General features: G+C 44.0%; 1 protein-coding gene across 3 annotated transcripts; it reads left to right on the forward strand.

Moving 5' to 3' along the window:
- Nucleotides 1-12: 12 nt before the first annotated feature.
- Nucleotides 13-27908, forward strand: LOC115154756 (transcriptional repressor NF-X1). 3 transcript variants are annotated; one of them, XM_029701315.1, is made up of 24 exons: nt 15-287; nt 1007-2026; nt 2375-2536; nt 2945-3022; nt 9315-9420; nt 9539-9610; nt 11476-11615; nt 11757-11856; nt 12043-12260; nt 12339-12436; nt 16103-16133; nt 16262-16344; nt 16542-16650; nt 17050-17169; nt 17370-17449; nt 17665-17895; nt 18180-18253; nt 18410-18508; nt 18624-18665; nt 19623-19721; nt 20805-20871; nt 23001-23146; nt 23354-23465; nt 27174-27262. In XM_029701315.1, the coding sequence occupies exons 1-23, from the start codon at nt 266-268 to the stop codon at nt 23463-23465; spliced, it is 3309 nt and encodes a 1102-aa protein (XP_029557175.1). In that variant the 5' UTR covers nt 15-265; the 3' UTR covers nt 27174-27262. The 3 variants fall into 3 exon arrangements, 2 of the variants coding, with proteins under 2 accessions (XP_029557175.1, XP_029557167.1); XM_029701307.1 differs by having other exon boundaries at nt 16-287; nt 23354-23461; nt 27174-27908; XR_003867941.1 differs by lacking the exons at nt 23354-23465; nt 27174-27262 and having other exon boundaries at nt 13-287; nt 19623-19738; nt 23001-23037.
- The last annotated feature ends 22 nt before the right edge of the window (nt 27909-27930 follow it).

Below are 27930 nucleotides of genomic sequence, written 5' to 3' on the forward strand. Positions count from 1 at the left end.
TTCCAAGCAGAAGGACGGACAGTCCTGCCCGTGAGTCTCAATAAAGTTGGGTGACATAACTTCAAACCCCATCTGGGAGAATCGTCGGAGCTCGTGCCAACCACAAGACAAGAGATAGCAATTATGTAAGAAGAGGAGACGTTTTATTATGTTTCATTGTGGGAATAATAAATGCAAACAGTGCCATTTAATCTCCCAACAACTGTAAAAACCTTCGCGTGGGAGAAGAACGTGAGCCACTGCCAACTACATCAGCTGGGGTTGAATGGCTGAGTGCTCAGTCACAGGTAAGATGTAACGGTAGCGTAGCTAGCAGCTAACTTGGCTTGATGGCTAGTTAGCTTGCTCCTTTTAGTTTTAAAGAGAATAGCTAACGTTAACCCTTTAGTTAGAACGCATGCTCTTTAGCTAAATCATATCAAAGTCAAATTACAGGGTTTGTTTTAAGCGTTGTTGTGAAATTGCACTCGACATTAGCTTAACTAACGTTACGTTAACTAGTTAGCAAGCTAGCGGACAGAGACACATTCTACCACTCAGTGACTCACTTCGCTAGTCTTTGGTTGTCAGTGTGGCCACACTGTTAGACGCGTGTTCATTTAACTTTAGCTTGAGAAGCTGGCTAGTTAGCTACATAGCCTAAGCTAGGTATTGGTGGACTCATGCGGACTTTTAGCAATGGCTATGCCCTTGCTTGTCTAAGGAAAGCCAGTGGGAACCTCTAACAAATAGTGAACGTTGTTGCCTACTTGTGTGATGATAGTTGACTAAGCCTAACAAACGAGATGACGTGCTCTAGTATCAAAGTCCAAAAGAGGTGATCTGTCATACTCAGATCCTTGACAGGACTCCAAAGACAAGGCGAACGAAGATGTCAACATAAACGCCTTGTCTTTGGAGTAAAGTGTCAAGGATGTACTTGCAGCCTGTCAAGTTTGTTAACACAGTGGTTGCTACTCATGTTAAGCCACTCAGTAACCCGTAGGTTATGACTTTTCATGTATAGACTCTCCGGATTTGAATCCAGATGGGCCTTCATCACGACAGAAACATAACCAACACCAGTCCAGGAGGGGTCGAGCCAGAGTGGACCACAACCGTACCTGGAGTAGTCCTAATAATTATGTCCCACTGCCACCGCAGCAGCCAGACCATTTTCACCATGGGGTCAAATCATCTCATGTCCATGACAATGTCCTAGTAAATTTCCATCCTCCTCCCCACCACAGAGAGGATGTACAGAGGGGTCGAGGAAGAGGGGGTAATGGAAGTTGTGGGCGAGGTGGCCGGGGCTCAAGGGGCCGGAATCCGAGGTGGAATAGGCCTGGAGTTGAAACTGGCGCTGGGCCCCTTGGCTTACCTGGGGGCTACCATGGACTGGTTGGTGGTGGTGGAGGCTACAGGCCTGGAACACTCCACATGGAGAGGGGACCCCCCATAGACGGGCCTAGCTGGCGTCGAGACCCTGGGGGCCGGGGGGGAGAGGTGGGGCCTGCCCACGAAGACCACCAGGACACCCGGCCTAAAAAGCCCCGGAGGTTCAGCCAGGAGCCACGGAGAGGAGAGAGGAGCTATAAAGGACCACCTCATTCTCTGGACAAGCAGGAGAACCAGGAAAACCATACTACAGGAGGAGGGGGCGGAGGCTGGGATCCGGTTGAGCCCAGAGAAGAAACCCGATCATTAGAAATGGGAACCAGAAACCGTAAAGGCGGTAGGACCAAGGACAGGAACCCCCGTGTTGACCCTCAAAATAAATTCCAAGAGCCAAAGCGAAGCCAGGGGCCGATCAAAGAATATCCCCAGGAGAGGAAGGAGTCTGAAAGGGGAGCCAGCGGCAGAGACATCCTTCCTGCCCATCATGACAAACTGCGCCCCAGCACTAAAGAAGAGCCCAACTGGAGGGGTCAGGGGAAATGCACCCCCCTGCAGGACAGAGGCCAGAGGAGAACACCCAACTATGACTACAGGCCTGGGCAGAAGAGAAGGGACAACATGCCCAACAAGAGCAAGGAGACACAGACAGGTGAGAGGGCAGTTTCACAGAAAAAAAATAACCAAATGAAAACACTAAGCTAAAGAAAATCTGAACATTTTTTATTAGATCGGTCATTTGTGAATGAGTTTGTTCTGAGAGTAGTTATCATGATCATTGTATGTTCCAAATGGCACCCTTTTCTCTACATAGTGCACTACTTTTAACCAAAGCCCTATGAGCCATGATCAAAAGTAGTGCACTACATAGGGAATAGGATGCCATTTGGATTGAACATCATTATTAAGACTACTCCAGTTATGGTCCACTCTGGCTCTTACCCTCCTGGACTGGTGCTGGTTATGTTTTGGAGTCTAGTGACTCTCCATCTCTGTCCAGGTTGCCTGATTGAGCAGCTGTCTGAGGAGAAGTATGAGTGCATGGTGTGCTGTGAGGTGATCAGGGTGATGGCACCTGTCTGGAGCTGTCTCAGCTGCTTCCATGTCTTCCATCTCAACTGCATCAAGAAGTGGGCCCGCTCCCCAGCCTCACAGGCAGACGGTAGGCCGAACAGATAAACAGGCAGACACGTGTCCAATTAAGCGCTGCCCAATAGTCACTCATTCAGCTGTGCATCTATTCATGAGTTTTAACACAATAGTCCTCCATAGATAGCACATTGCTGCTCCACCCAGACAATACAGGAGTGCAAATTTTGCACGACAGATGAGGCTACAATATCCACTAGCAAAAATGTGGCCTCAGTGACCTTATCCTAATTGCAGTGGCCTTCTATTATCTTAATTGCAGCTAAAGTGCGCTGTTACTTCTGTACTAACAATGTCACAATATATTGTATATTACAACTTTATTTAAGATGTAGTGCACATATTGTGGATAACCATCATTCTAAAAGAGATCTGTGAAGGATTCTATATGTGAAATGCAAGCTTTTGCTCTGATTTGCAGAAACAAATGATGGGTGGAGGTGTCCAGCTTGTCAGAATGTTGTCTTCCAACCCCCAAACACCTACAAGTGCTTCTGTGGTAAGTGATTAGCTAATAGTCATTATTCTCAGACAGTAGTGCATCCCTATTCTTTCTCTCTCGTTGAGATGCTTTGCGCATTATGTAAGGGATAATCAACAAGGGGTTATGCGTTCTATGGAAAATAATGAATGACTCGTTTCGCATTGGCTTGAAGGGCATTCTAGAGCATGCATTATTTAAGTGATAAGGCCTGAGATCGTCGAGGCCCGGCAAACCGTGCTAATATATCCTCCAAACTAAGGCTTTGAGGGCATTATCACTTTTATACAACGGGTTACCAACATATTCAAATAATGATTGACATATTTTCTGTAAAAACGCTATCTTGATATATTAATCATACTTTTTCATCCTTCCACACGCTATAGTCCCAACACAAATCTAAGGTTGCAACTAGGGCTGTTGCGGTGACCGTATGACCGCCTCACGAGACAGTCAAATTTCACTTGAATGATTAGTCACAGTAGTTAGGCTTCTCCAAACTCTGATACTGCTGATGGTCATTAGTAGGCTACCAAGCGTGCTAACTGCCTGGTACTCAGCACTCTGTTGTCCCTGTAATTATAAAATCAATGCAAATCTATTTGAAAATCAAACACTTCATGAGCAACGTTTCTATAGGCTATGCAATTGCGGGAGAAAACAAGAGTGATGGACGCTAATAAAAAGAGGATCCCATCAGCTTTCTATAGGCTAGGCCTACTATATTTATTTCTCAACTCTCCTAATATTAAGCACATTGCTTATATTTACAACAGGAGTATAGGCTACCTGGCTGGCATGAAAATAAACCACGGGGGAAAGGGGGATACCTAGTCAGTTGTGCAATTGAATGCCTTCAGCTGAAATGTCTTCCGCATTTAACCTCTGAATCAGAGAGGTGCGGGGGGCTGCCTTAATCGACATTCATGTCTTCTGCGCCAGGAGACAGTGGGTTAACTGCCTTGCTCAGAGGCAGAACGACAGATTTTTACCTTGTCAGCTCGGCGATTCGATCAAGCAACCTTTTGGTTACTGGCCCAACGCTCTAACCACTAGCCTACCTGCCGCCAAAGCGTCCTCCATTTGCTATTTACAGTTCAAGTTGGAAGTTTATACACCTTAGCCAAATACATTTAAACTCAGTTTTTCACAATTCCTGACATTTAATCCTAGTAAAAATTCCCTGTCTTCTGTCAGTTAGGATCACCACTTGATTTTAAGAATGTGAAATGTCAGAATAATAGTAGAGAGAATGATTTATTTCAGCTTTTATTTCTTTCATCACATTACCAGTGGGTCAAAAGTTTACATACACTCAAATAGTATTTGGTAGCATTGCCTTTAAATTGTTTAACTTGGGTCAAATTTTTCGGGTAGCCTTCCACAAGCTTTTTCAGTTCTACCCACAAATGTACTATAGGATTGAGGTCAGGGCTTTGTGATGGCCACTCTAATACCTTGACTTTGTTGTCCTTAAGCCATTTTGCCACAACTTTGGAAGTATGCTTGGGGTCATTGTCCATTTGGAAGACCCATTTGCGACCAAGCTTTAACATCCTGACTGATGTGTTGATGTTGCTTCAATATATCCACATAATGTTCCTGCCTCATGATGCCATCTATTTTGTGAAGTGCACCAGTCCCCCCTGCAGCGAAGCACCCCCACAACATGATGCTGCCACCCCCACAATATGATGCTGCCACCCCTGTGCTTCACGGGTGGGATGATGTTCTTCGGCTTGCAAGCCTCCCCCTTTTTCCTCCAAACATAACATTGGTCATTATGGCCAAACAGTTCTATTTTTGTTTCGCCAGACCAGAGGACATTTCTCCAAAAGTACGATCTTTGTCCCCATGTGCAGTTACAAACCGTAGTCTGGCTTTTTTATGGCGGTTTTGGAGCAGTGGCTTCTTCATTGCTAAGCGGCCTTTAAGGTTATGTCGATATAGGACTCGTTTTACTGTGGATATAGATACTTTTGTACCTGCTTTCTCCAGCATCTTCACAAGGTCCTTTGCTGCTGTTCTGGGATTGATTTGCACCTTTTGCACCAAAGTACGTTCATCTCTAGGAAACAGAACGCGTCTCCTCCCTGAGCGGTATGACGGCTGCGTGGTCCCATGGTGTTTATACTTGCATACTATTGTTTGTACAGATGAACGTGGTACCTTCAGGTGTTTGGAAACTGTTCCCAAGGATAAACCAGACTTGTGGAGGTCTCCAATTTTTCTTGGCTGATTTATTTGGATTTTCCCATGATGTCAAGCAAAGAGGCACTGAGTTTGAAGGTAGGCCTTGAAATACATCCACAGGTACACCTCCAATTGACTCAAATGATGTCAATTAGCCTATCAGAGGCTTCTAAAGCCATGACATAATTTCTTGGAATTTTCCAAGCTGTTTAAAGGCACAGTCAACTTAGTGTATGTAAACTTCTGACCCACTGAAATTGTGATACAGTGAATCATAAGTGAAATAATCTGTCGGTAAACAATTGTTGGAAGAATTACGCGTCATGCACAAAGTTGATGTCCTAACCGACTTGCCAAAACTATCGTTTGTTGACAAGAAATTTGTGGAGTGGTTGAAAAACTAGTTTTAATGACTCCAATCTAAGTGTATGTAAACTTCCGACTTCAACTGTAAGTGCGTAGATTACCTGTTTTTTTTTCCCCCCCCCCGCTGCCTGTGTTTCGATACAAGTGCATGATAATGGTCAATTCTAAATCGAAACAAATGTCACATTATTTAGTATATGTAAAGACCAGATTAAATCAACTTTTCAGACGCCTCATGTTGCCTAGCCCATAGGCCTATGTTTTAATAAGGTTTTTATCACAACTATCACATAGTGTTGGGTGTTCGTTCCAAACAACTATACTTTAGTTTCATCCGTCCACAGAATATTTTGCCAGTTGCGCTGTGGAACAACCAGGTGCTCTTTTGTGAACTTCTGACGTGCAGCAATGTTTTTGGGGGGACGGCAGTGGCTTCTTCCGTGGAGTCCTACCATGAACACCATTCTCGTTCAGTGTTTTACGTATCGTAGCCTCGTCAACAGAGATGTTGGCATGTTCCAGAGATTTCTGTAAGTCTTTATCTGATACTCTAGGATTCTTCTTAACCTCTTCGAGCATTCTGCTCTGTGCTCTTGCAGCCACTCCTAGGGAGAGTAGCAACAGTGCTGAACTTTCTCCATTTTATAGACAAATTGTCTTACCATGGACTGATGAACATCAAGGCTTTTAGAGATACTTTTGTAACCCTGTCCAGCTTCATGCAAGACAACAATTATTAATCTTAGGTCTTCTGAGATGTCTTTTGTTCGAGGCATGGTTCACATCAGGCAATGCTTCTTGTGAATCGCAAACTCAAATTTAGTGGGTTTTTTAGCCATGGAAGCTCTAACCAAAATCTCCAATCTCGTCTCATTGATTGGGCTCCAAGTTTGCTGACTCCAATTAGCTTTTGGAGAAGTCATTAGCCTAGGGCTTCACGTACTTTTTCCAACCTACACTGTGAATGTTTAAATTGTGTATTCAATATATACAAGAAAAATACAATAATTGTTATTAGTTGAAGCACACTGTTGTTGTGACTTAAAATTTGATCTGATCTTCATCTGACAAATTTATGCAGAAATCCAGGTAATTCCAAAGGGTTCACGTAATTTTTTTTGCCACTGTATAAGCAGCGTGTGAGTTTCAAGTTTGGGGAAGATAATTGTCACCATAAAAATTCACCTTCATAATAAAAGCATTACATGCATAATTGCATTTGCGGTCACTTTTGGTAATGGTGTTTTCCGCTAATGGAACATTCGCGCTTTTAGCCTACTAGCATGTGCGCATTACTGCGCTTATAATGTGAAGAAATAAACTATTAGGCTATCAACATTTTAAGCTAAACATTATGATCTGTTGGGTCAGCCACATTGCCTAAACTTTTTTTTTTCTTTCTCCATGCTAGTGGTTGTATTAAGTTGGGATCTATCGCATCCATCAACTGTCCCAGACTGTTTGGAATATTTATTTCTCGCACAGAATAGAATAGGTCGACTTTTGTAATATGGGGGATAGTAGATTGACATAGGCTAGTGCTTTTGCTCTTCGTTAGACCTACTCATCTTGTTTTCATCAGCGCCCAGTTGCGTCCCCGATTACGGCCACAAATGGGATGCCGCCGTGAAATTCAAGGCATTATCAAGTGCTTGTCAAATTGTGAATGAGAGACAATTGGAATGTGTTCAGCCTGCACAAAAAACTAAGCAGAGCTTACAACAACTTTTGTACGTTTGTAGAACAACTAAAGTTAATAACTCTAAATTAAGCATATAAGAGGACCTATTTCTTTGTTAACCGCTCAACACAGAATAGACGCATGTGCGCACACCCTTAAATCCTTTGGAGAGAATTTATATTTTATTCAGCTTTGTTCAATTGTATTCTTCATACTATAAAATAATGCTATGGATTTGTAAACAAATCTTATCTGCTAAATGAAATGGTGTTTCCCACAGACATTTGGCACATCAGGACCTAGACTATATTACATGGATTTATTACTTTTTAAAATGTGTGGAAGCCAGGAGATGCTAAATGTGTTTATGTTCATTGTAAATCACCGTGAGACCGACAGTTATTTGCTTGACAATCACCGGATGACAATTGTGTGACCTCCACAGCCCTGGTTGTTCGTTCGATTGCTAGAGACATAACCCAGTCGTGCAGTCTTTTTGTTCTGTAACGTTCATTCTAAATGTTTCATTGCCGTACTGACTGGCAGAGTTCTTATCCCTTGCTTGCTAGCTAGCCAACTGTAGCTAACTTAGTCACGTCAAAAAGTGCATCCAGAATAACAGCAAAGTAGCTGCGTTTGCATTTGTTCAAGCTGTTTTCTAGAGACATTTATTTTGATACATCCATAACAATGAGCTAATGAGGTGTGTTTTGCCTGGCATAGAAAATGTGCTCTCTGGTCAGGACACTGTTGTTCAGAGGAGCTAGCCAACAACACAGCTAACACAATCACTTCAAACTGAAGCTGGAAAGACTGCAAACTGGATGTACTTCGTTTCGTTTTACCTTTTTTCAATTAACATTCTTTATATATGTCCATTTACACTGTAGTCATTTAGCAGACGCTCTTATCCAGAGCGACTTACAGTAGTGAATGCATATGTTTTCATAATTTCGTACTGGTCCCCCGTGGGAAACGAACCCACAAACCTGGCGTTGCAAACACCATGCTCTACCAACTGAGCCACACGGGACCATAAAAATGATGCCAGCTGATTCATGATTTTGACTGGCTGAGAAACGCTGCCTGCCTGTCTCATCCCAACTCCTGACGCGTTCATTACTATGGAACAGCTGGAGATTGTTTCAACGTTCAAATTCAATGATTCAAATGTCTTAGACCGACCAAGGCAAGTCTCCGCGGTTGAAACTAAATGTTAGTCTAAAAGAAGTGAGATAATGTCTAGATACCTTTTTTTTATAGTGGGGATCAAGTTTATAAATTGCCTGGTTTGGCTGAGACCGTGGATTGCGCAGTCAGATGGAACAGATTAGTCATTTTAAGGTCATAGATTTAGCCTGTGGTAATTGGTGGAATAAACACTGGCTGGAATGAGGTCTTTAACCAATCAGCATTTAGGATTAGAATCACCCGTTGTGTAATTCCCTATAATGCACAGTATAATACAATGGCTAATGCGTGGCGTTGCACCCTCCATGGAGTTGCATTATTTTCCAGAGACCGTTTACATTTTATACCAGGCTATGATTTAACACATTAGAAATGTGTTCAACATCCACTGAAGTAGCTTGCAAGTTTACTAGATAGCTGCAATAATAGTTGCCTGGGTAACCAAACATACTTTCTAGTTTAGCTAACCAAACCATCAGTCCTAGCTTGATATTATAAAAATCGAATTCAACAAGGAATGTTTTCAATTCAACTTTTGCTTTCAAAAGCTGCTCAAACATAGAACATGTAAGAATGAACTTCATAGCCATTGAATTATAACGTGCATTACAAGGAAATAATGCAATGCGAATATTGGTTCATGACTGGGACAACGTGGTTCAATTTGGGTCCCAAGGCAAAACCAGTTGAGAACCACTGCTCTAGAATGCCCTTCAAGACAATCATGATTATTCAACAATGCCATGGTACAAAACGAATAAAGTTTAATCATCTCAAAGACACTGACCTGATAAAATAAACAAGTAGTAGAAATCAATTTCCTTGTCCAGAGTTCTTTCTCTGTACTGTGTTTCCTTATTCTGGTGTGATTGGCAGGCAAAGTGACCAACCCGGAGTTCCAGCGTAGCGAGATCCCACACAGCTGTGGAGATATGTGTGGGAAGAAGAGGAGCGGCGCGGACTGCAAGCACCCCTGTAACATGTGAGACACAACCCAACGCATACATAACAAACCTCATCCCACCACCACATAACAATCTGTAGTTCAACAACAGGAAGTGGTTGTCTTGATTGTGTTGCCACTGTGGTTGTCTCTGCAGCTTGTGTCACCCTGGGCCTTGTCCACAGTGTCCTGCCTTTGTCACCAAAGCCTGCATCTGTGGAAGAACCAGGTACTGTATATCCTCTTGACCTAATGTTTGTCCCAAATGGCACCATAGTCCCAAAATGGGCCCATGGGGATCTGGTCAAAAGTAGTGCACTACACCTTTTGGGACTTAGACAAATGTCTACATCGTACTAACTTACCCACTGTTTATTTACATACAGTTGAAGTCGGAAGTTTACATACACCTTAGCCAAATACATTTAAACTCAGTTTTTCACAATTCCTGATATTTAATCCTAGTAAAAATTCCCTGTCTTAGGTCAGTTAGGATCACCACTTTATTTTAAGAATGTGAAATGACAGAATAATAGAGGGATTTATTTCAGCTTTTATTTCTTTCATCACAGAACAGTGGGTCAGACGTTTACATGCACTCAAATAGTATTTGGTAGCATTGCCTTTAAATTGTTTAACTTGGGTCAAACGTTTCGAGTAGCCTTCCACAACCTTCCCACAATATGTTGGGTGAATTTTGGCCCATTCCTCCAGACAGAGCTGGTGCAACTGAGTCAGGTTTGTAGGCCTCCTTGCTCGCACACGCTTTTTCAGTTCTGCCCACAAATTTTCTATAGGATTGCGGTCAGGGCTTTGTGTTGGCGACTCCAATACCTTGACTTTGTCCTTAAGCCATTTTGCCACAACTTTGGAAGTATGCTTGGTCTTTGTCCATTTGGAAGACCCATTTGCGACCAAGCTTTCACTTCCTGACTGATGTGTTGATATGTTGCTTCAATATATCCACATAATTTTCCTTCCTCGTGATGTTCTCTATTTTGTGAAGTGCACCAGTCCCTCCTGCAGCAAAGCACCCCCACAACATGATGCTGCCACCCCTGTGCTTCACGGTTGGCATGGTGGTGTTCGGCTTGCAAGCCTCTCCCTTTTTCCTCCAAACATAACGATGACCATTTTTGTTTCATCAGACCAGAGGACATTTCTCTAAAAAGTTCGATCTTTGTTCCCATGTGCAGTTGCAAACCGTAATCTGGCTTTTTTATGGCAGTTTTTGAGCAGTGGCTTCTTCCTTGCTGAGCGGCCTTTCAGGTTATGTCAATATAGGACTCGTTTTACTGTGGGTATAGATACCTTTGTACCTGTTTCCTCCAGCATTTTCACAAGGTCCTTTGCTGTTGTTCTGGGATTGATTTGCACTTTTCGCACCAAAGTACGTTCATCTCTAGGAGACAGAACGCTTCTCCTTCCTGAGCGGTATGATGGCTGCGTGGTCCCATGGTGTTCATACTTGCGTACTATTGTTTGTACAGATGAACGTGGTACCTTCAGGCGTTTGGAAATTGCTCCCAAGGATGAACCGTACTTGTGGAGGTATCCAATTTTTCTTGGCTGATTTATTTGGGTTTTCCCATGATGTCAAGCAAAGAGGCACTGAGTTTGAAGGTAGGCCTTGAAATACATCCACAGGTACACCTCCAATTGACTCAAAGGATGTCAATTAGCCTATCAGAAGCTTCTAAAGCCATGACATCATTTTCTGGAATTTTCCAAGCTGTTTAAAGGCACAGTCAACTTAGTGTACATAAACTTCTGACCCACTGGAATTGTGATACAGTGAAATAATCTGTCTGTAAACAATTGTTGGAAAAATGACTAGTGTCATGCACAAAGTAGATGTCCTAACCAACTTGCAAAAACTACAGTTTGTTAAAGGAATTTGTGGAATGGATGAAAAACAAGTTTTAATGACTCCAACCTAAGTGTATTTAGACTTCAACTGTACCTTAGCTTAGGCTGCCAAATGTTCGTCATTTCTGTGTCACTATTACTAAGGTTTAACAATTGGTATAGGAAAAACTTTGCACCTCAGCCCACCCCACTCACAATAAAATACATCCATACTTCTCTCTACAGTCAGCCAATGCGGTGTGGCCAGGCCACTGCCATCCACTGTGACAAGCAGTGTGACTTGATCCTCAACTGTACTGAACACACCTGTACCCAGGCATGCCACAGCGGACTGTGCCAGCCGTGCCAACTACAGGTCCAGCAGGGTGAGATACTACAAGAAGTTCCACATAATATAAAAAAGTGATGACTTTGTCCTGGTCTCAATGTCTTAGCTGTGGTAATGCGTTACACTGATGCAGTCTCCTGTTTTTCTTAACATTTGACTTGCTGACGTGCTGTTGCAGTGTGCTACTGTGGTGTTGTCTCTCGGGAGGTGCTGTGTGGGACGGATAAAGACTGCTTTGACGGCTCAGGACACTTCTCCTGTCAGAAAGCATGTGGCAAGTAAGTTCTAACCAGCAGATAGGAAACAACTTTGTAGTTTACTACTTTGGGAATATGATCTATTTCCGCCTGAAGATTAGTCAGTAATGTCTTTGCCAGATTTGCGGAGCATCCTTTTCCTTGCTCCAATCATGCCTTGTATATTATTGATTGATATTCTGATTTGCAATATTTTCTTGCTCCCAGGATGTTGGATTGTGAGGCCCACCGATGCAAGCAGGTGTGCCACCGTGGGCCGTGCCAGCCGTGCCCACGCTCCCCCAGGCTGGTGAGGAGTTGCCCCTGTGGGCAGACGGTCTTGGCCAAGCTCCTGGAGCTGGGCTACCCCGAGCGCCGCAGCTGCTCTGACCCCATCCCTTCCTGTGGCAAGACCTGCAACAAACCCCTGCCCTGTGGATCCAACGGTAAGACCGACAGTGTGTCCACGTATGTTCTCTCTATGGGATTTAAATGTGTTGACTTGTTCCCCCATGTCATTACAGAGACCATCCACATCTGTGAGAAGCTGTGCCATGAGGGCTGCTGTGGCCCCTGCTCACTCACCTCCACCATCAAATGCAGATGTGGCTCTAAGATCAATGTTAGTCCCAAAAAAGGAGTACTGTACATCTATGGTGTTTGAATCATGCTTGTATTGTGAGGGCTAATCTTCAAATGTAATCAAATTGTATTTGTCACATGCGCTGAATACAATCGGTGTAGACCTTACAGTAAAATGCTTACTTACAAGCCCTTAACCAACAATGCTTTACAAAGTTTTAAGAAAAAATAAGTGTTAAGGTAAAAATAGAAAATAAAAGTAACAAATAATTAAACGACAGTAAAATAACAATAGCGAGGCTATATACAGGGGGTACCGGTACAGAGTTGATATGTGGGGGCACCGGTTAGTCGGGGTATTTGAAGTAATATGTACATGTAGGTAGAGTTAAAGTGACTGCATAGATAAACAGAGTAGCAGCAGTGTGAAAGAGGGTTCTGGGTAGCCCTTTGATTAGCTGTTCATGAGTCTTATGGCTTGGGGGTAGAAGCTGTTAAGAAGCCTTTTAGACTTGACGCTCCAGTACCGCTTATCGTGCGGTAGATTAAACAGTCAATGATTAGGGTGGCTGGAGTCTTTAACAATTTTTAGGGCTTTCCTCTGACACAGCCTGGTATAGAGGTCCTGGATGGCAGGAAGCTTGACCCCGGTGATGTATTGGGCCATACGCACTACCCTCTGTAGTGCCTTGCGGTCGGAGCCCGAGCAGTTGCCCTACCAGGCTGTGATGCAACCAGTCAGGATGCTCTTTATGGTGCTGCTGTAGAACCTATTGAGGACCAATGCCAAATCTTTTCAGTCTCCTGAGTGGGAATAGGTTTTGTCGTGCCCTCTTCTTAATGTGTTTAGACCATGATAGTTTGTTGGTGATGTGAACACCAAGGAACTTGAAGCTCTCAACCTGCTCTACTACAGCCCCGTCGATGAGCACGCCCCCATTCTCAGTCTTTTTCCTGTAGTACATAATCAACTCATTTACATTTACAGCATTTAGCAGACGCTCTTATCCAGAGCGACTTACAAATTGGTGCATTCACCTTATGATATCCAGTGGAACAACCACTTTACAATAGTACATCTATCTTTTTTTGGGGGGGGGGTTAGAAGGATGACTTTATCCTATCCCAGGTATTCCTTAAAGAGGTGGGGTTTCAGGTGTCTCCGGAAGGTGATGATTGACTCCGCTGTCCTGGCGTCATGAGGGAGCTTGTTCCACCATTGGGGTGCCAGTGCAGCGAACAGCGACAACTCCTTTGTCTTGATCATGTTGAGGGAGAGGTTGTTGTCCTGGCACCACACGGTCAGGTCTCTGACCTCCCTATAGGCTGTCTCATCATTGTCGGTGATCAGGCCTACCACTTGTTGTCATCAGCAAACTTAATGATGGTGTTGCAGTCGTGCCTGGCCATGCAGTCATGAGTGAACAGGGAGTACAGGAGGTGACTGAGCATGCACCCCTGAGGGGCCCTGTGTTGAGGATCAGCGTGGTGGATGTGTTATCTTCCCTTACCACCTGGGGGCGGCCCGTCAAGAAGTCCAGGATCCAGTTGCAGAGGGAGGTGTTTAGTCCCAGGGGCCTTAGCTTAGTGATGCGCTTTGAGGGCACTATGGTGTTAAACGCTGAGCTGTAGTCAATGAATAGCATTCTCACATAGGTGTTCCTTTTGTCCAGGTAGGAAAGGGCAGCTTGGAGTGAAATAGATTGCATCTGTGGATCTGTTGGGGCGGTATGCAAATTGGAGTGGGTCTCGAGTTTCTGGGATAATGGTGTTGTTGTGAGCCATGACCATCCTTTCAAAGCACTTCATGGCTACAAATGTGAGTGCTATGGGTCGGTAGTCATTTAGGCAGCTTACCTTAGTGTTCTTGGTCACACACTATGGTGATCTGCATGTTGGTATTACAGACTCAGTCAGGGACGGGTGGAAAATGTCAGTGAAGACAATTGCCAGTTGGTCAGCGCATGCTCGGAGTACACGTCCTGGTAATCCGTCTGGCCTTGTGAATGTTGATCTGTTTAAAGGTCTTACTCACATCTGCTGCGGAGAGCGTGATCACACAGTCGTCCGGAACAGCTGATGCTCGCTCTCATGCGTGTTTCAGTGTTACTTTCCTGGAAGCGAGCATAGAAGTAATTTAGCTCATCTGGTAGGCTTGTGTCAATGGGCAGCTCGCGACTGTGCTTCACTTTGTCTGTAATAGTTAGCAAGCCCTGCCACATCCGATGAGTGTCGGAGCCGGTGTAGTATGTTTCGGTTCTTAGTCCTGTATTGATGCTTTGCCTGTTTGATGGTTTGTCGGAAGGACATAGCAGGATTTCTTATAAGCTTCCGGGTTAGTCCCGCTCCTTGAAAGTGGCAGCTCTGGCCTTTAGCTCAGTGCAGATGTTGCCTGTAATCCATGGCTTCTGGTTTGGGTATGGATGTACGGTCACTGTGGAGACGACATCGTCGATGCACTTATTGATAAAGCCAGTGACTGATGTGGTGTACTCCTCAATGCCATCGGAAAACCCTGAATATTTTACAGTCTGTGCTAGCAAAATAGTCCTGTAGCATAGCATCTGCTTCATCTGACCACTTTCTTATTGACCGAGTCACTGGTGCTTCCTGCTTTAGTTTTTGCTTGTAAGCAGGAATCAGGAGGATAGAATTATGGTCATATTTGCCAAATGGAGAGCGAGGGAGAGCTTGTATGTGTCTCTGTGTGTGGCGTAAAGGTGGTCTAGAGTTTCTTTTATTTATTTATTTTCCCCTGTGGTTGCACATTTAACATGCTGATAGAAATTTGGTAAAACTGATTTAAGTGTACCTGCATTAAAGTACCCGGCTACCAGGAGCGCCGTCTCTGGATGAGCGTTTTCCTGTTTGCTTATGTCGGTTTACAGCTCATTGAGTGTGGTCTTAGTGCCAGCATCAGTTTGTGGTGGTAAATAGACAGCTTTCAAGAATATAGATAAACTCTCTTGGTAAATAATGTGGTCTATAGCTTATCATGAGATTCTTTACCTCAGGTGAGCAAAACCTCGAGACTTCCTTAGGTTTAGTGCACCAGCTGTTACAATATACATAGACTGCCACCTCATGTCTTAGCAGAGGCTGCTGTTCTATCCTGCCGAAAAAGCTTAAAACCCGCCCGCTGTATGTTGTTCATGTCGTCGTTCAGCCACGACTCCGTGAAACATACGATATTACTGTTTTTAATGTCCCGTGGGTAGGATATACGTGATCGTAGTTCGTCTATTTTAATTTCCATTGATTGTACGTTGGCTAATAGGACCGATGGTAAATGGAGATGACCCGCTCACCGCCAGATCCTTACAAGGCACCCAGACCTTCGTCCCCGATATTTCTGTTTCTCCTGCAAATGACGGGGATGAGGGCCTTGTCGGGCGTCTGAAGTAAATCCTTCCCGTCCGACTCGTTAAAGGAAAAAGTATTCCTCCAATACGGGGTGAGTAATCGCTGTCCTGATATCTAGAAGCTCTTTTCGGTCATAAGACACGGTGTCAAACATTATCTACAAAATATGTTACAAATAACGTGAAAAAACACACACTAGCACAATTGGTTAAGGGACTGTAAAATGGCAGCCATCTCCTCCAGCGCCAATTTCAATAGTTCTGTATAGATTGTGCACGTTTGCAAATGGAGGTTTTATTCTGTTCTACCAATGAGCATCCCTGAAGACCTTTTTTTTTCCCAGGATGTTCCCTGTGCAACCATCCAGAATGAAGGTGAGATTTTTTTCATTCCTGGGGGGGGGGTGTAGCCACTGTACTTACTAAAAGTAGATTTTTCTTGTACTTAAGTGCCTCCTCCATTGTCATAATGTCCTCATCTCTTTCCTTCCTCCAAATTGTAGATGGACTGATTTTTACCTGTGAGAAGCGCTGCCTCAAGAAGCGCTCCTGTGGCCGACACAAATGTGGCGAGCTGTGCTGTGTGGTGAGTGATAGAAAGCAGTGTGTGGCACCCAGTTTGTAAAGAACAGTCAGGAAGTAAAAGTCATACACTAGTTATCTGAATTAATTTGGTAGTAGTTATTAGGAATGAATTGATGGCACTACAGAGGGCATCCAGATGTGCCTGCCTACTATCTAGCTGGTGTCACACTGACATATGCCCCCCCCCCCGCCCTACAGGGTGCAGAACACACATGCTCTCTGGTCTGTGGCTACAAGCTCAACTGTGGCCTCCACCGCTGCCAAGAGCTCTGTCACCGTGGGAACTGCCAGCCCTGCTGGCAAACCAGTGAGTTCCAGTCAAAGTTCCCAGTGGCACTGCCAACAGATATTCACATGCCAGCAGATGCACAGACGCCAAAGTTAATTTAGTCATTTTACCCAGGCTTTGCGATTCTTTGTGGTTCAAATGGCAATGTTCCTCACCATATCTTATCTCGCTTAAGTCTAGAGCACATCCTATTTCACAAGGTAGGAAGTCCATTTACTATACCAGTGGACTTTTGGGGGTGAATCTTAACATCCACTTAATTTTCACTTAATCTCCAATTGACATCAACATGTGTTGGTGTGATACAGTACATTGTCTTGATCATTGAGATCACATGGCCCCAGTAGCTAAGTAACATGCCAGACCGGTTGTCATAGGCCATGTCCCTCTGATTGCCTGCCTGTTTCCTGTGTATAGGTTTTGATGAGCTGGCGTGCCACTGTGGGGGGACTGTCCTGTTCCCCCCAATCGCCTGTGGCACCAAGCCCTTAGAGTGTAAGAACCTGTGTACCAGGAGGCACAAGTGTGACCACCAAGGTAAAGAATCGAGCTACCTCTAGAACCAAAGAAATCACTACAATTCACCTGGAAGACTGCAAGTCATGACATCTCTTACGAGCTGCATTCCTATTTAGGGCACTATATGTATAGGGTGCCATTTGGGATGAAACTTTTCTCTTTATAGTGCCTGAGAATGTTTATTCTTCGGTCTCGTCTCATACTGTCTATGTCCTCAGTGTTCCATAATTGCCACAGTGAGGAGAACTGCCCACCCTGTACTTACCTCACTCAGAAGTGGTGCATGGGAAAGCATGAGGTAACTTTCCTGATATTAGCTTATTGGCTGCATCTATCTAACCTTCAACCGGCTTCCCTTTGAAAGTATAGTGTGTGTCCTAAATTGCACCCTATTCCCTATATAGTGCACTCCTTTTGACCAGAGCCCTATGGGCCATAGTCAAAAGTAGTGCACTATATAGGGAATAGGGTGCTATTTGGGATACTTCACTAAAGCCTTCTCTTCCCCCGCAGCAAAGGAGCAACATTCCGTGCCACCTGCAGGACATCTCCTGTGGTCTGACCTGCAACAAGGTGCTGCTGTGTGACGTCCACCGCTGCCGGCGCATCTGCCACCGGGGAGAATGTCTGGCCGAGGGCGCCTGCCGCCAGCCCTGTGTGCTGCCCCGCGCCGACTGTGGCCACCCCTGCAACGCCCCTTGCCACAAGGGCACCAGCTGCCCACGCAACACCTGCGCTGCCAAGGTACAAAAAGCGAAATGTTCAACCAACTGACTCGAGGGATTTTATCCAGGTTAAATAAAGGCTAATTTAAAAAAAATGTGGCACCTGTGCTATAGAGAGACTGCACTACATTTTGGGTGACATTCTGACACTAAACATATGGAGATTTTCCCCCGAAATCACCGTAACTCTTCAAATACTCGGGCACATGGGTCAGACGTGGAGATACAGGCAGCCGTGTTGGACTGCGGCAGTCTTCTTCTTGTGGCCAGGGTTTCATGTCAGTTTCCACGTCTGTCCCACAGGTGGCGCTACAGTGTGACTGCGGCCGGAGAAAGGAAATGGTAGTGTGCACGGAGGCAGCCAGTGCCCATCAGAGGTGTGCGTCCTTATGTGCCTGTACAGTAGAATCAAACAACGAACTTGAATGCGTGCTCTAAACCAGAGTTATCACTTATTCCATGTGCACTTTTCTGAACTTGACTGTGCATGCAGTGCCAAACAGTGGTTACCAGTATGTGTCCCTGTGCTGTAGGTATGCAGCCATTGCCATGGCCAGTAAGCTGTCTGACATGCAGCTGGGTGACTCTGTAGACATCGGTCTCATCACTAAGAAGGAGATGAAACAGACCAAGTAAGATGGGACCAAACCTGACTCAAAGCTTATAGCATACAAAAGTTATTCACCTTGTACAAAATATGAGTGTACCGTTTCCAGCTTATTTGAATGTCTCTGTGTTCCGTCTCAGGTTGGAGTGTGATGAAGGGTGTGCTGCACTGGAAAGGAACAGGTCAGTTTTTGCACAGCTGTTGTGCGCTCGCACACAGCAGGGCTACAGACTGCAACCACAGCAGGGCCTGCTGCTGTGATGAGTGAGCCGATCTCTCTCCGCCCGTTGTGCGCCCCGGGAATTATTTTTTTAAATAACCCAATTGCTGGAAAAACACAGCTATGGAAGTAACTACTGTTGAAACTGTTAAATAGACTATTTTACAACCGATCGCAAGAAATTTGATATAGTTTTGAGATGCGAAGCGTGCGAAAGCAGAATGCACATCGGCCCTTGCGAGTGCATAGGGTAGTAGGCTACAATTGCAAAAAAAAAATGGATATTACCTTCTGATAGATTTAAGAAATGGCTACTAGCACTGGATATTATATTTAGTGTTAACTCTTAACACATTAGATCACTTTCACTTCCTCGTGGTGAATTGGCCCCAAAATACTTTGCATATGGTTTTAGTTCACATAAATAAGGCAAATTCATTTCTATTGAACAACAACATTCTGGAGTCATATATTTTAAGAGTAAAATATAACAATACCCTATTGTCAACCCACAATTCATGACAATCACCGGATTCTTAGACATGTTAGATGAAACAACACATTTTTTAAATAGCCTAACATCTCAGTATTCTATCATACCATCTAAAGCACTGTGAATGACTTTATAAAGTGATTACACATGTTTTTCCTGTTGCTTAACGCTGTGGGGTAAAAACTTGGTGTGACCAAACCATGTGCTGGTGCCAACAACTGAAAAGGTTAGTGGCACCAGGGGAAAATGTTAGTTTGGAGCCCTGCACACAGACAGCCACTTGATAGCACGTCGCTTTAGGCTGTCTAATTGATTTTGTTTTCTTTAACTGTGCAGTCAACGTCAGAGCCTTTTCCTGTTCTAGTCTTTAGATCAGTGGACCTTTAATGTCTGCCCATGTTTAGTTGTGTGTATGTGTCCTGACAGGCGATTGGCTGTGGCCCTGCAGATTTCTCCTTCAGTGGACCCCTTCAACATCCGCACCTCCTCCTCCACGTATAGTGACAGCCTCCGAGTAGATGCCAGGTGGTGTACCAATACATGTAATGTATTATTAATGCATGCCAAACATGTTCTCAGATATTTTTCTTCGTGTGCATGTTATGGGGATAGTATTTCCCAATTTGAAGGCTAATTGATGGCACCGATGTACTTCGAGCCACTACCGGTGCCCTTTGAGACACCATTTTCACATTTCATTGATGGATCGTCTTTAAATCAAATCAAATTTTATTGGTCACATACACCTGGTTAGCAGATGTTAATGCGAGTGTAGCGAAATGCTTGTGTTTCTAGTTCCGACCGTGCAGTAATATTTAACAAGTAATCTAACAATTTCACAACTACCTTATACGCACAAGTGTAAAGGAATGAATAAGAATATGTACATATAAATATATGGGTGAGCGATGGTGCGGCATAGGCAAGATGCAGTAGATGGTATAGATACAGTATATACATATGAGATGAGTAATGTAGAGTATATAAAGCGCCATTGTTTAAAGTGACTAGCGATACATTTATATACATTTTTGTATTATTAAAGTGGCTAGAGATTTGAGTCAGTATGTTGGCAGCAGCCACTCAATGTTAGTGATGGCTGTTTAACAGTCTGAGATAGAAGCTGTTTTTCAGTCTCTCGGTCCCAGCTTTGATGCACCTGTACTGACCTCGCCTTCTGGATGATAGCGGGGTGAACAGGCAGTGGCTCGGGTGGTTGTTGTCCTTGATGATCTTTTTGGCCTTCCTGTGGTATTGGGTGCTGTAGATGTCCTGGAGAGCAGGTAGTTTGCCCCCGGTGATGTGTTGTGCAGACCTCACTACCCTCTGGAGAGCCTTGTGGTTGTGGGCGGAGCAGCTGCCGTACCAGACGGTGATACAGCCCGAATGGATGCTCTCGATTGTGCATCTGTAGAAGTTTGTTTTTGGTAACGAGCCAAAGTTCTTCATCCTCCTGAGGTTGAAGAGACGCTGTTGCGCCTTCACCACGCTGTCTGTGTGGGTGGACCATTTCAGTTTGTTCGTGATGTGTACGCTGAGGAACTTAACTTTCCACCTTCTCCACTGCTTTACCACAACATAACGTATTTCTTATTTTTCCAAATTTAGAAAAGATCTGAAGTTTGTCAGCGAGGTTGAAGAGGAGATCAAGAATCTGGTTGAGTTGGCCAGCAAGGTAAGGGACCAATAGACTTAGGTTGTGTGCAGAATAACACCCTATTCCCTAAGAGCCCTATGGGTCCTGGTCAAAAGTAGTGCACTAAATAGGGAATAGGTTGCCATTTTGAACACAGATGGGGTGAATTTAACACAGAATTAAAGCACAGGGACAAGAATAAACACACGCCTCTTTGGCATGAAATGTCACCCACCACTTAAATTGAGTACAGTGTGTATTATTTAAGAGCAGTTAGATGAGATGGTGTTGGATTTAAATACTTTATACAGGGCCAGCATTTCCCTATACATGACTGGGTTTCCCTAAACCGCTACCAGCTTACTAGAGGACCTTCAGTTTGCGTAGTCTGCATTTAGCTAAAAGCTTCTGGTCCCCTTAGTTGAAGGAGTGCAGGAAAGACTTTAAATATTTTAATGTCCTTGGGTATTACGATGGGTATTGATGATGTTTGCTAAAGGTTCTATTTGTCGTTGGTTATCCCTTTTGGTTCTGAACATTGGAAAATACAACTTTAGTCAGCATAATGCCCAGTGAATCAGCTTCGGTAGCTTGCGATGTTTATTACGACAACATTTATTTAAACCTCTTATGGCTAGGGGGCAGTATTTTCATGGCTGGATAAAAAACGTACCCGATTTAATCTGATTATTAGTCCTGCCCAGAAACTAGAATATGCATATAATTATTAGCTTTGGAGAGAAAACACTCCACAGTTTCTGAAACTGTTTGAATGGTGTCTGTGAGTATAACAGAACTCCTATGGCAGGCAAAAACCTGAGATGCTTCTGTTCAGGAAGTACCCTGTCAGACCTTTTATTTTCTTTCTTTGACATCTCTTCCAAAAACTAAGGATCTCTGCTGTTACGTGACACTTCCCACGTCTCCAATGGAGTCTCAGAGCCCGGGAAAAACAGGAATGACGTAATTCAAAGCCCTGGCTGAAACAAAGGAGAGCAAAAGCTAAGTGGTCACTCAGTGGACTAAGCCTTACGCTCGCGACCCGCCCCGCCCCCGGCTTTCGGTTTTTCCCTCAGTATACAGACAGGTAGATTCCCGGTCGGAATATTATCGCTTTTCTACGAGATAAATTGCATAAAAATTGGTTTTAAACAGCGGTTGACATGCTTCGAAGTACGGTAATGGAATATTTAGAAATTTTTTGTCACATTCTGCGCCATGCTCGTGGCCGAGATTTAGCGTTGGGATAGTGTCTAGAACGCACGAACAAAACGTCTTGATGGAACATAACGATGGATTATTTGGGACCAAACCTACATTTGTTATTGAAGTAGAAGTCCTGGGACTGCATTCTGACGAAGAACAGGAAAGGTAAGACCATTTTTCTTATAGGAAATGTGATTTTGGTGAAGGCTAAACTGGTTGGGTGTCTAAATAGCTAGCCCTGTGATGCCGGGCTATGTACTTAGAATATTGCAAAATGTGCTTCATCCGAAAAGCTATTTTAAAATCGGACATATCGAGTGCATAGAGGAGTTCTGTATCTATAATTCTTAAAATAATTGTTATGCTTTTTGTGAACGTTTATCGTGAGTAATTTAGTAAAATCACCGGAAGTGTTCGGTGGGAATGCTAGTTCTGAACGTCACATGCTAATGTAAAAAGCTGGTTTTTGATATAAATATGAACTTGATTGAACAGACATGCATGTATTGTATAACATAATGTCCTAGGTGTGTCATCTGATGAAGATCATAAAAGGTTAGTGCTGCATTTAGCTGTGGTTTGGGTTTATGTGACATGATATGCTAGCTTGAAAAATGGGTGTCTGATTATTTCTGGCTGGGTACTCTGCTGACATAATCTAATGTTTTGCTTTCGCTGTAAAGCCTTTTTGAAATCGGACAGTGTGGTTAGATAAAGGAGAGTCTTGTCTTTAAAATGGTGTAAAATAGTCATATGTTTGAAAAGTGGAAGTTTTCGGATTTTAGAGGAGTTTGTATTTCGCGCCCCGCCCATCATTGGATATTGGAGCAGACGTTCCGCTAGCGGAACGTGTAGATGTAAGAGGTTAAATCAAATGGTAACTCGGAACAATCTTTCATAGTGGAAACATGAAGTCTTGAGTGACGTGTGTGTGTGTGTGTGTGTGTGTAACCCGTTTTCAGGGTAAACTGTCCAAGAGGAGCCACTGCTTCCCCCCCATGAACAGAGAGCACAGGAAGATAGTCCACGAGCTGTCTGAGGTCTACAACGTAGAGAGCGTGAGCTACGACAGTGAACCCAAACGCAACGTGGTCATCACCGCCATCAGGTAACGCCTCCACATGCGCCTTACAATCTATGACAATCTCAAAATAGATCCATGTTGTAGCTTTAAAAATACTTTGTAATTACTGTCTGCAACAGTATCAGCTGGATATATTTTGTATGAAGGGGTGTGTATTGTGAACAATTCAGACAGTGCTGTGCCTCTGCTATTCTGAGGATATGCTGTAACTGTACTTTTTCCTGTGTGCAGGGGGAAGTCTGCCTGTCCTAACTCAACCCTGACATCCCTGATAGAGAGAGATACAGGGGTCTCAAGGGCTCCCCCACCCATTGCCCATATCAAACAACATAGCAGCAAGTAGGCATGCATCTTTGCACTCACACATTGAAATCAGCTGATGTCACAAAGTGTTGTACCCAGCCTAAAACCCCAAACAGCAAGCAATGCAGGTGTAGAAGCACGGTGGCTAGGAAAGACTCCCTAGAAAGGCCAGAACCTAGGAAGAAACCTAAAGAGTAACCAGGCTATGAGGGGTGGCCAGTCCTCTTCTGGCTGTGCCAGGTGGAGATTATAACAGAACATGGCCAAGATGTTCAAATGTTCATAGATGACCAGCAGGGTCGAATAATAATCATAATAATCATAATAATCATAATAATCATCATCACAGTGGTTGTCGAGGGTGCAACAGGTCAGCACCTCAGGAGTAAATGTCAGTTGGCTTTTCATAGCCAATCATTCAGAGTATCTACTGCTCCTGCTGTCTCTAGAGAGTTGAAAACAGCAGGTCTGGGACAGGTAGCACGTCCGGTGAACAGGTCAGGGTTCCATAGCTGCAGGCAGAACTGTTGAAACTGGAGCAGCAGCACGGCCAGGTGGGCTGGGGACAGCAAGATGTCATCAGGCCAGGTAGTCCTGAGGCATGGTCCTAGGGCTCAGGTCCTCCGAGAGAGAGAATTACAGAGGGCATACTTAAATTCACACAGGACACCGGATAAGATTGGAGAAATACTCCAGATATAACAGACTGACCCTAGCCCCCCCAACACACAAACTACTGCAGCATAAATACTGGAGGCTGAGACAGGAGGGGTCGGGAGACACTGTGGCCCCATCCGACGATACCCCCGGACAGGGCCAAACAGGCAGGATATAACCCCACCCACTTTGCCAAAGCACAGCCCCCACACCACTAGAGGGATATCTTCAACCACCAACTTACCATCCTGAAACAAGGCCGAATATAGCCCACAAAGATCTCCGCCACGCACAACCCAAGGGGGGGGGGGGCACCAACCTGGACAAGAAGACCATGTCAGTGACTCAACCCACTCAAGTGACGCACCCCTCCTAGGGACGGCATGGAAGAGCACCAGTAAGCCAGTGACTCAGCCCCTGTAATAGGGTTAGAGGCAGAGAATCCCAGTGGAGAGAGGGGAACCGGCCAGGCAGGGGCGGTTCGTCGCTCCAGTGCCTTTCCGTATCACCTTCACACTCCTGGGCCAGACTACACTCAATCATAGGACCTACTGAAGAGATGAGTCTTCAATAAAGACTTAAAGGTTGAGACCGAGTCTGCGTCTCTCACATGGATAGGCAAACCATTCCATAAAAATGGAGCTCCTATAGGAGAAAGCCCTGCCTCCAGCTGTTTGCTTAGAAATTCTAGGGACAATTAGGAGGCCTGCGTCTTGTGACCGTAGCGTACGTGTAGGTATGTACGGCAGGAACAAATCGGGAAGATGGGTAGGAGCAAGCCCATGTAATGCTTTGTAGTTTAGCAGTAAAACCTTGAAATCAGCCCTTGCCTTAACAGGAAGCCAGTGTAGTGAGGCTAGCACTGGAGTAATATGATCAATTTTTTGGGTTCTAGTCAAGATTCTAGCAGCCCTGTTTAGCACTAACTGAAGTTTATTTAGTGCTTTATCCGGGTAACCGGAAAGTAGAGCATTGCAGTAGTCTAACCTAGAAGTGACAAAAGCATGGATACATTTTTGTCAGGAAGGCAGTGAGTTGCTGCGCAAAAGCTTTTTCAAAAAAATTGAGAGGAATGGGAGATTCGATATAGGCCGATTTCAGTTATTTTTATTTTCTGGGTCAATGTTTGGCTTTTTCAAGAGGCTTTATTACTGCCACTTTTAGTGAGTTTGGTACACATCCGGTGGATAGAGAGCCGTTTATTATGTTCAACATAGGAGGGTCAAGCATAGGAAGCAGCTCTTTCAGTATTTTAGTTGGAATAGGGTCCAGTATGCAGCTTGAAGGTTTAGAGGCCATGATTATTTTCATCAATGTGTCAAGAGTTGTGGAGACTCAGGACAACTGAGCTTTGGAGGAATACGCAGATTTAAAGAGGAGTCAGTAATTTGCTTTCTAATGTTTTACATTTTAGTCATTTAGCAGACGCTCTTATCCAGAGCGACTTACAGTAGTGCATTCATACATTTTTTCCGTACTGGTACCCCGTGGGAATCGAACCCACAACCCTGGCGTTGCAAACACCATGCTCTACCATTTGAGCCACACGGATCATGATCTTTTCCTCAAAGAAGTTCATGAATTTATCACTGCTGAAGTGAAAGCCATCCTCTCTTGGGGAATGCTGTGTTTTAGTTAGCTTTGCAACAGTATCAAAAATACATTTTGGATTGTTTTTATTTTCCTCAAGTTGGAAAAATAGGATGGTCGAGCAGCAGTGAGGGCCCTTCGATTCAGCACGGTACTGTCTTTCCAAGCCAGTCGGAAGACTTCCAGTTTAGTGTAGCGCAATTTCTGTTCCAGTTTTCTGGAAGCTTGCTTCAGAGCTCGGGTATTTTCTGTATACCAGGGAGCTAGTTTCTTATGACAAATGTTTTTTTGTTTTTAGGGGTGTGACTGCATCTAGGGTATTATGCAAATTATTATTTTTTTTAAATTGTAAATTGAAATTTGCTATCATAAATGTTAGCAACACCTCCGCCTTTGCAGGATGCGTGGGGGATATGGTCACTAGTGTAACCAGGAGGTGAGGCCTCATTTAACACAGTAAATTCATCAGGCTTAAGCCATGTTTCAGTCAGGCCAATCACATCAAGATTATGATCAGTGATTAGTTAATTGACTAACTACCTTGGAAGTGAGGGATCTAACATTAAGTAGCCCTATTTTGAGATGTGAGGTATCACGATCTCTTTCAATAAAGGCAGGAATGAAGGTCTTTATTCTAGTGAGATTGCTAAGGCGAACACTGCCATGTTTAGTTTTGACCAACCTAGGTCGAGGCACAGACACGGTCTCAATGGGGAAAGCTGAGCTGACTACACTGACTGTGCTAATGGCAGACTCCACTAAGCTGGCATGCTGGCTAACAGCCTGCTGCCTGGCCTGCACCCTATTTCATTCTGGAGCTAGAGGAGTTAGAGCACTGTCTATGTTCGTAGATAAGATGAGAGCACCCCTCCAGCTAGGATGGAGTCCGTCACTCCTCAACAGGCCAGGCTTGGTCCTGTTTGTGGGTGAGTCCCAGAAAGAGGGCCAATTATCTACAAATTCTATCTTTTGGGATGGGCAGAAAAGTTTTCAACCATTGATTGAGTTGTGAGACTGTTTTAGAGCTCATCACTCCCCCTAACTGGGAGGGGGACAGAGACGATGCCGACACGTCTTTCTAGCTGATTTACACGCTGAAGCTATGTTGCGCTTGGTGACCTCTGACTGTTTCATCCTAACATCGTTGGTGCCGACGTGGATAACAATATCTCTATACTCTCTACACTCGCCAGTTTTAGCTTTAGCCAGCACCGTCTTCAGATTAGCCTTAACGTCGGTAGCCCTGCCCCCTGGTAAACAGTGTATGATCGCTGGATGATTCGTTTTAAGTCTAATACTGCGGGTAATGGAGTCACCAATGACTAGGGTGTTCAATGAAAGACTCCTCACTCCACACACTGAAAGACTCCGCACGCACACACACACAGGCCTAAATTGGAACTGAGGACCTGGGCCTGAATTGGACCTTAGTTTGTAGGCTCCCAATGACTTGTAACTATCCAGCTACAGCTAGTTAACTGTGGTTCTTGTTTGTCATCAGGACTGATGGTGTGAGCAGCTGGTCCAAGGCAGTCAAGGAAGAGCCGGCGATTGACTACTTCGATGTCCAGGATTAATAAAGGCCCAAAACAAGCAAACCTCGAAGTAATAATAGTAAATAATGTATCTGCTGCTCCAAGATGGTCTGAAATCTGTAATGCCATCTCACCTCATTTGTTGTTTGCCTTCAAGAGAAAATATCACTGCAATACTATTTTAGTTTTGTAACCAAGTGAAAAGTGTTTGTAACTGCCATATGCAAATACTATGAGCGAATCTCCAGACTTTCAAAATAATCATGGATTGCATTTGAATAGTTAACCATTTTCACTAGTTCTCAAAGTGCAGTTGTTGTATTCTGAGGGGACATTTCATACCTTATTTCAGTAAAGCAATTTTTCAATGGTGTTGATGCTTTACTTTACCAATATAATGCAGAGAACCTGTATTCACATTGTTACAAATGCTATAAAATAAAACTACACAAGATAATACTTTATGAAAATATAATCAGGTGTTTTTTTTAAATGAAAGGCTTATTACATTCTGTAATCTTTAAAGTGTGTTACTTTGGCTATGATCAATTGGGTTGCATTTAACTATCAACATTATGATGCTCAGGTGATGGAAGGGGTTGTATCATACAGACCCATAAATATCTTTTCTGAACAACAAAAAAACACAACAACTAAAGTGGTGGTTTCATGTGCTGAAATAAAATATTCCAGAAATGTTCCATATGCACAAAGTGTATTTCT

The sequence above is a fragment of the Salmo trutta genome, chromosome 2 (assembly GCF_901001165.1).
Source record: "Salmo trutta chromosome 2, fSalTru1.1, whole genome shotgun sequence".
Taxonomy (NCBI): Eukaryota; Metazoa; Chordata; class Actinopteri; order Salmoniformes; family Salmonidae; genus Salmo; species Salmo trutta.

What these genes read in the sequence shown, in the direction of transcription:
- LOC115154756 (XM_029701307.1), top strand. Translation starts at nt 266, where the DNA reads ATGGCTGAGTGCTCAGTCACAG. An exon ending in GAGCAAGGAGACACAGACAG is followed by an intron (nt 2,027 to 2,374) that starts GTGAGAGGGCAG and finishes ATCTCTGTCCAG; the next exon opens with GTTGCCTGATTGAGCAGCTG. An exon ending in ATCAAACAACATAGCAGCAA is followed by an intron (nt 23,462 to 27,173) that starts GTAGGCATGCAT and finishes GTTTGTCATCAG; the next exon opens with GACTGATGGTGTGAGCAGCT.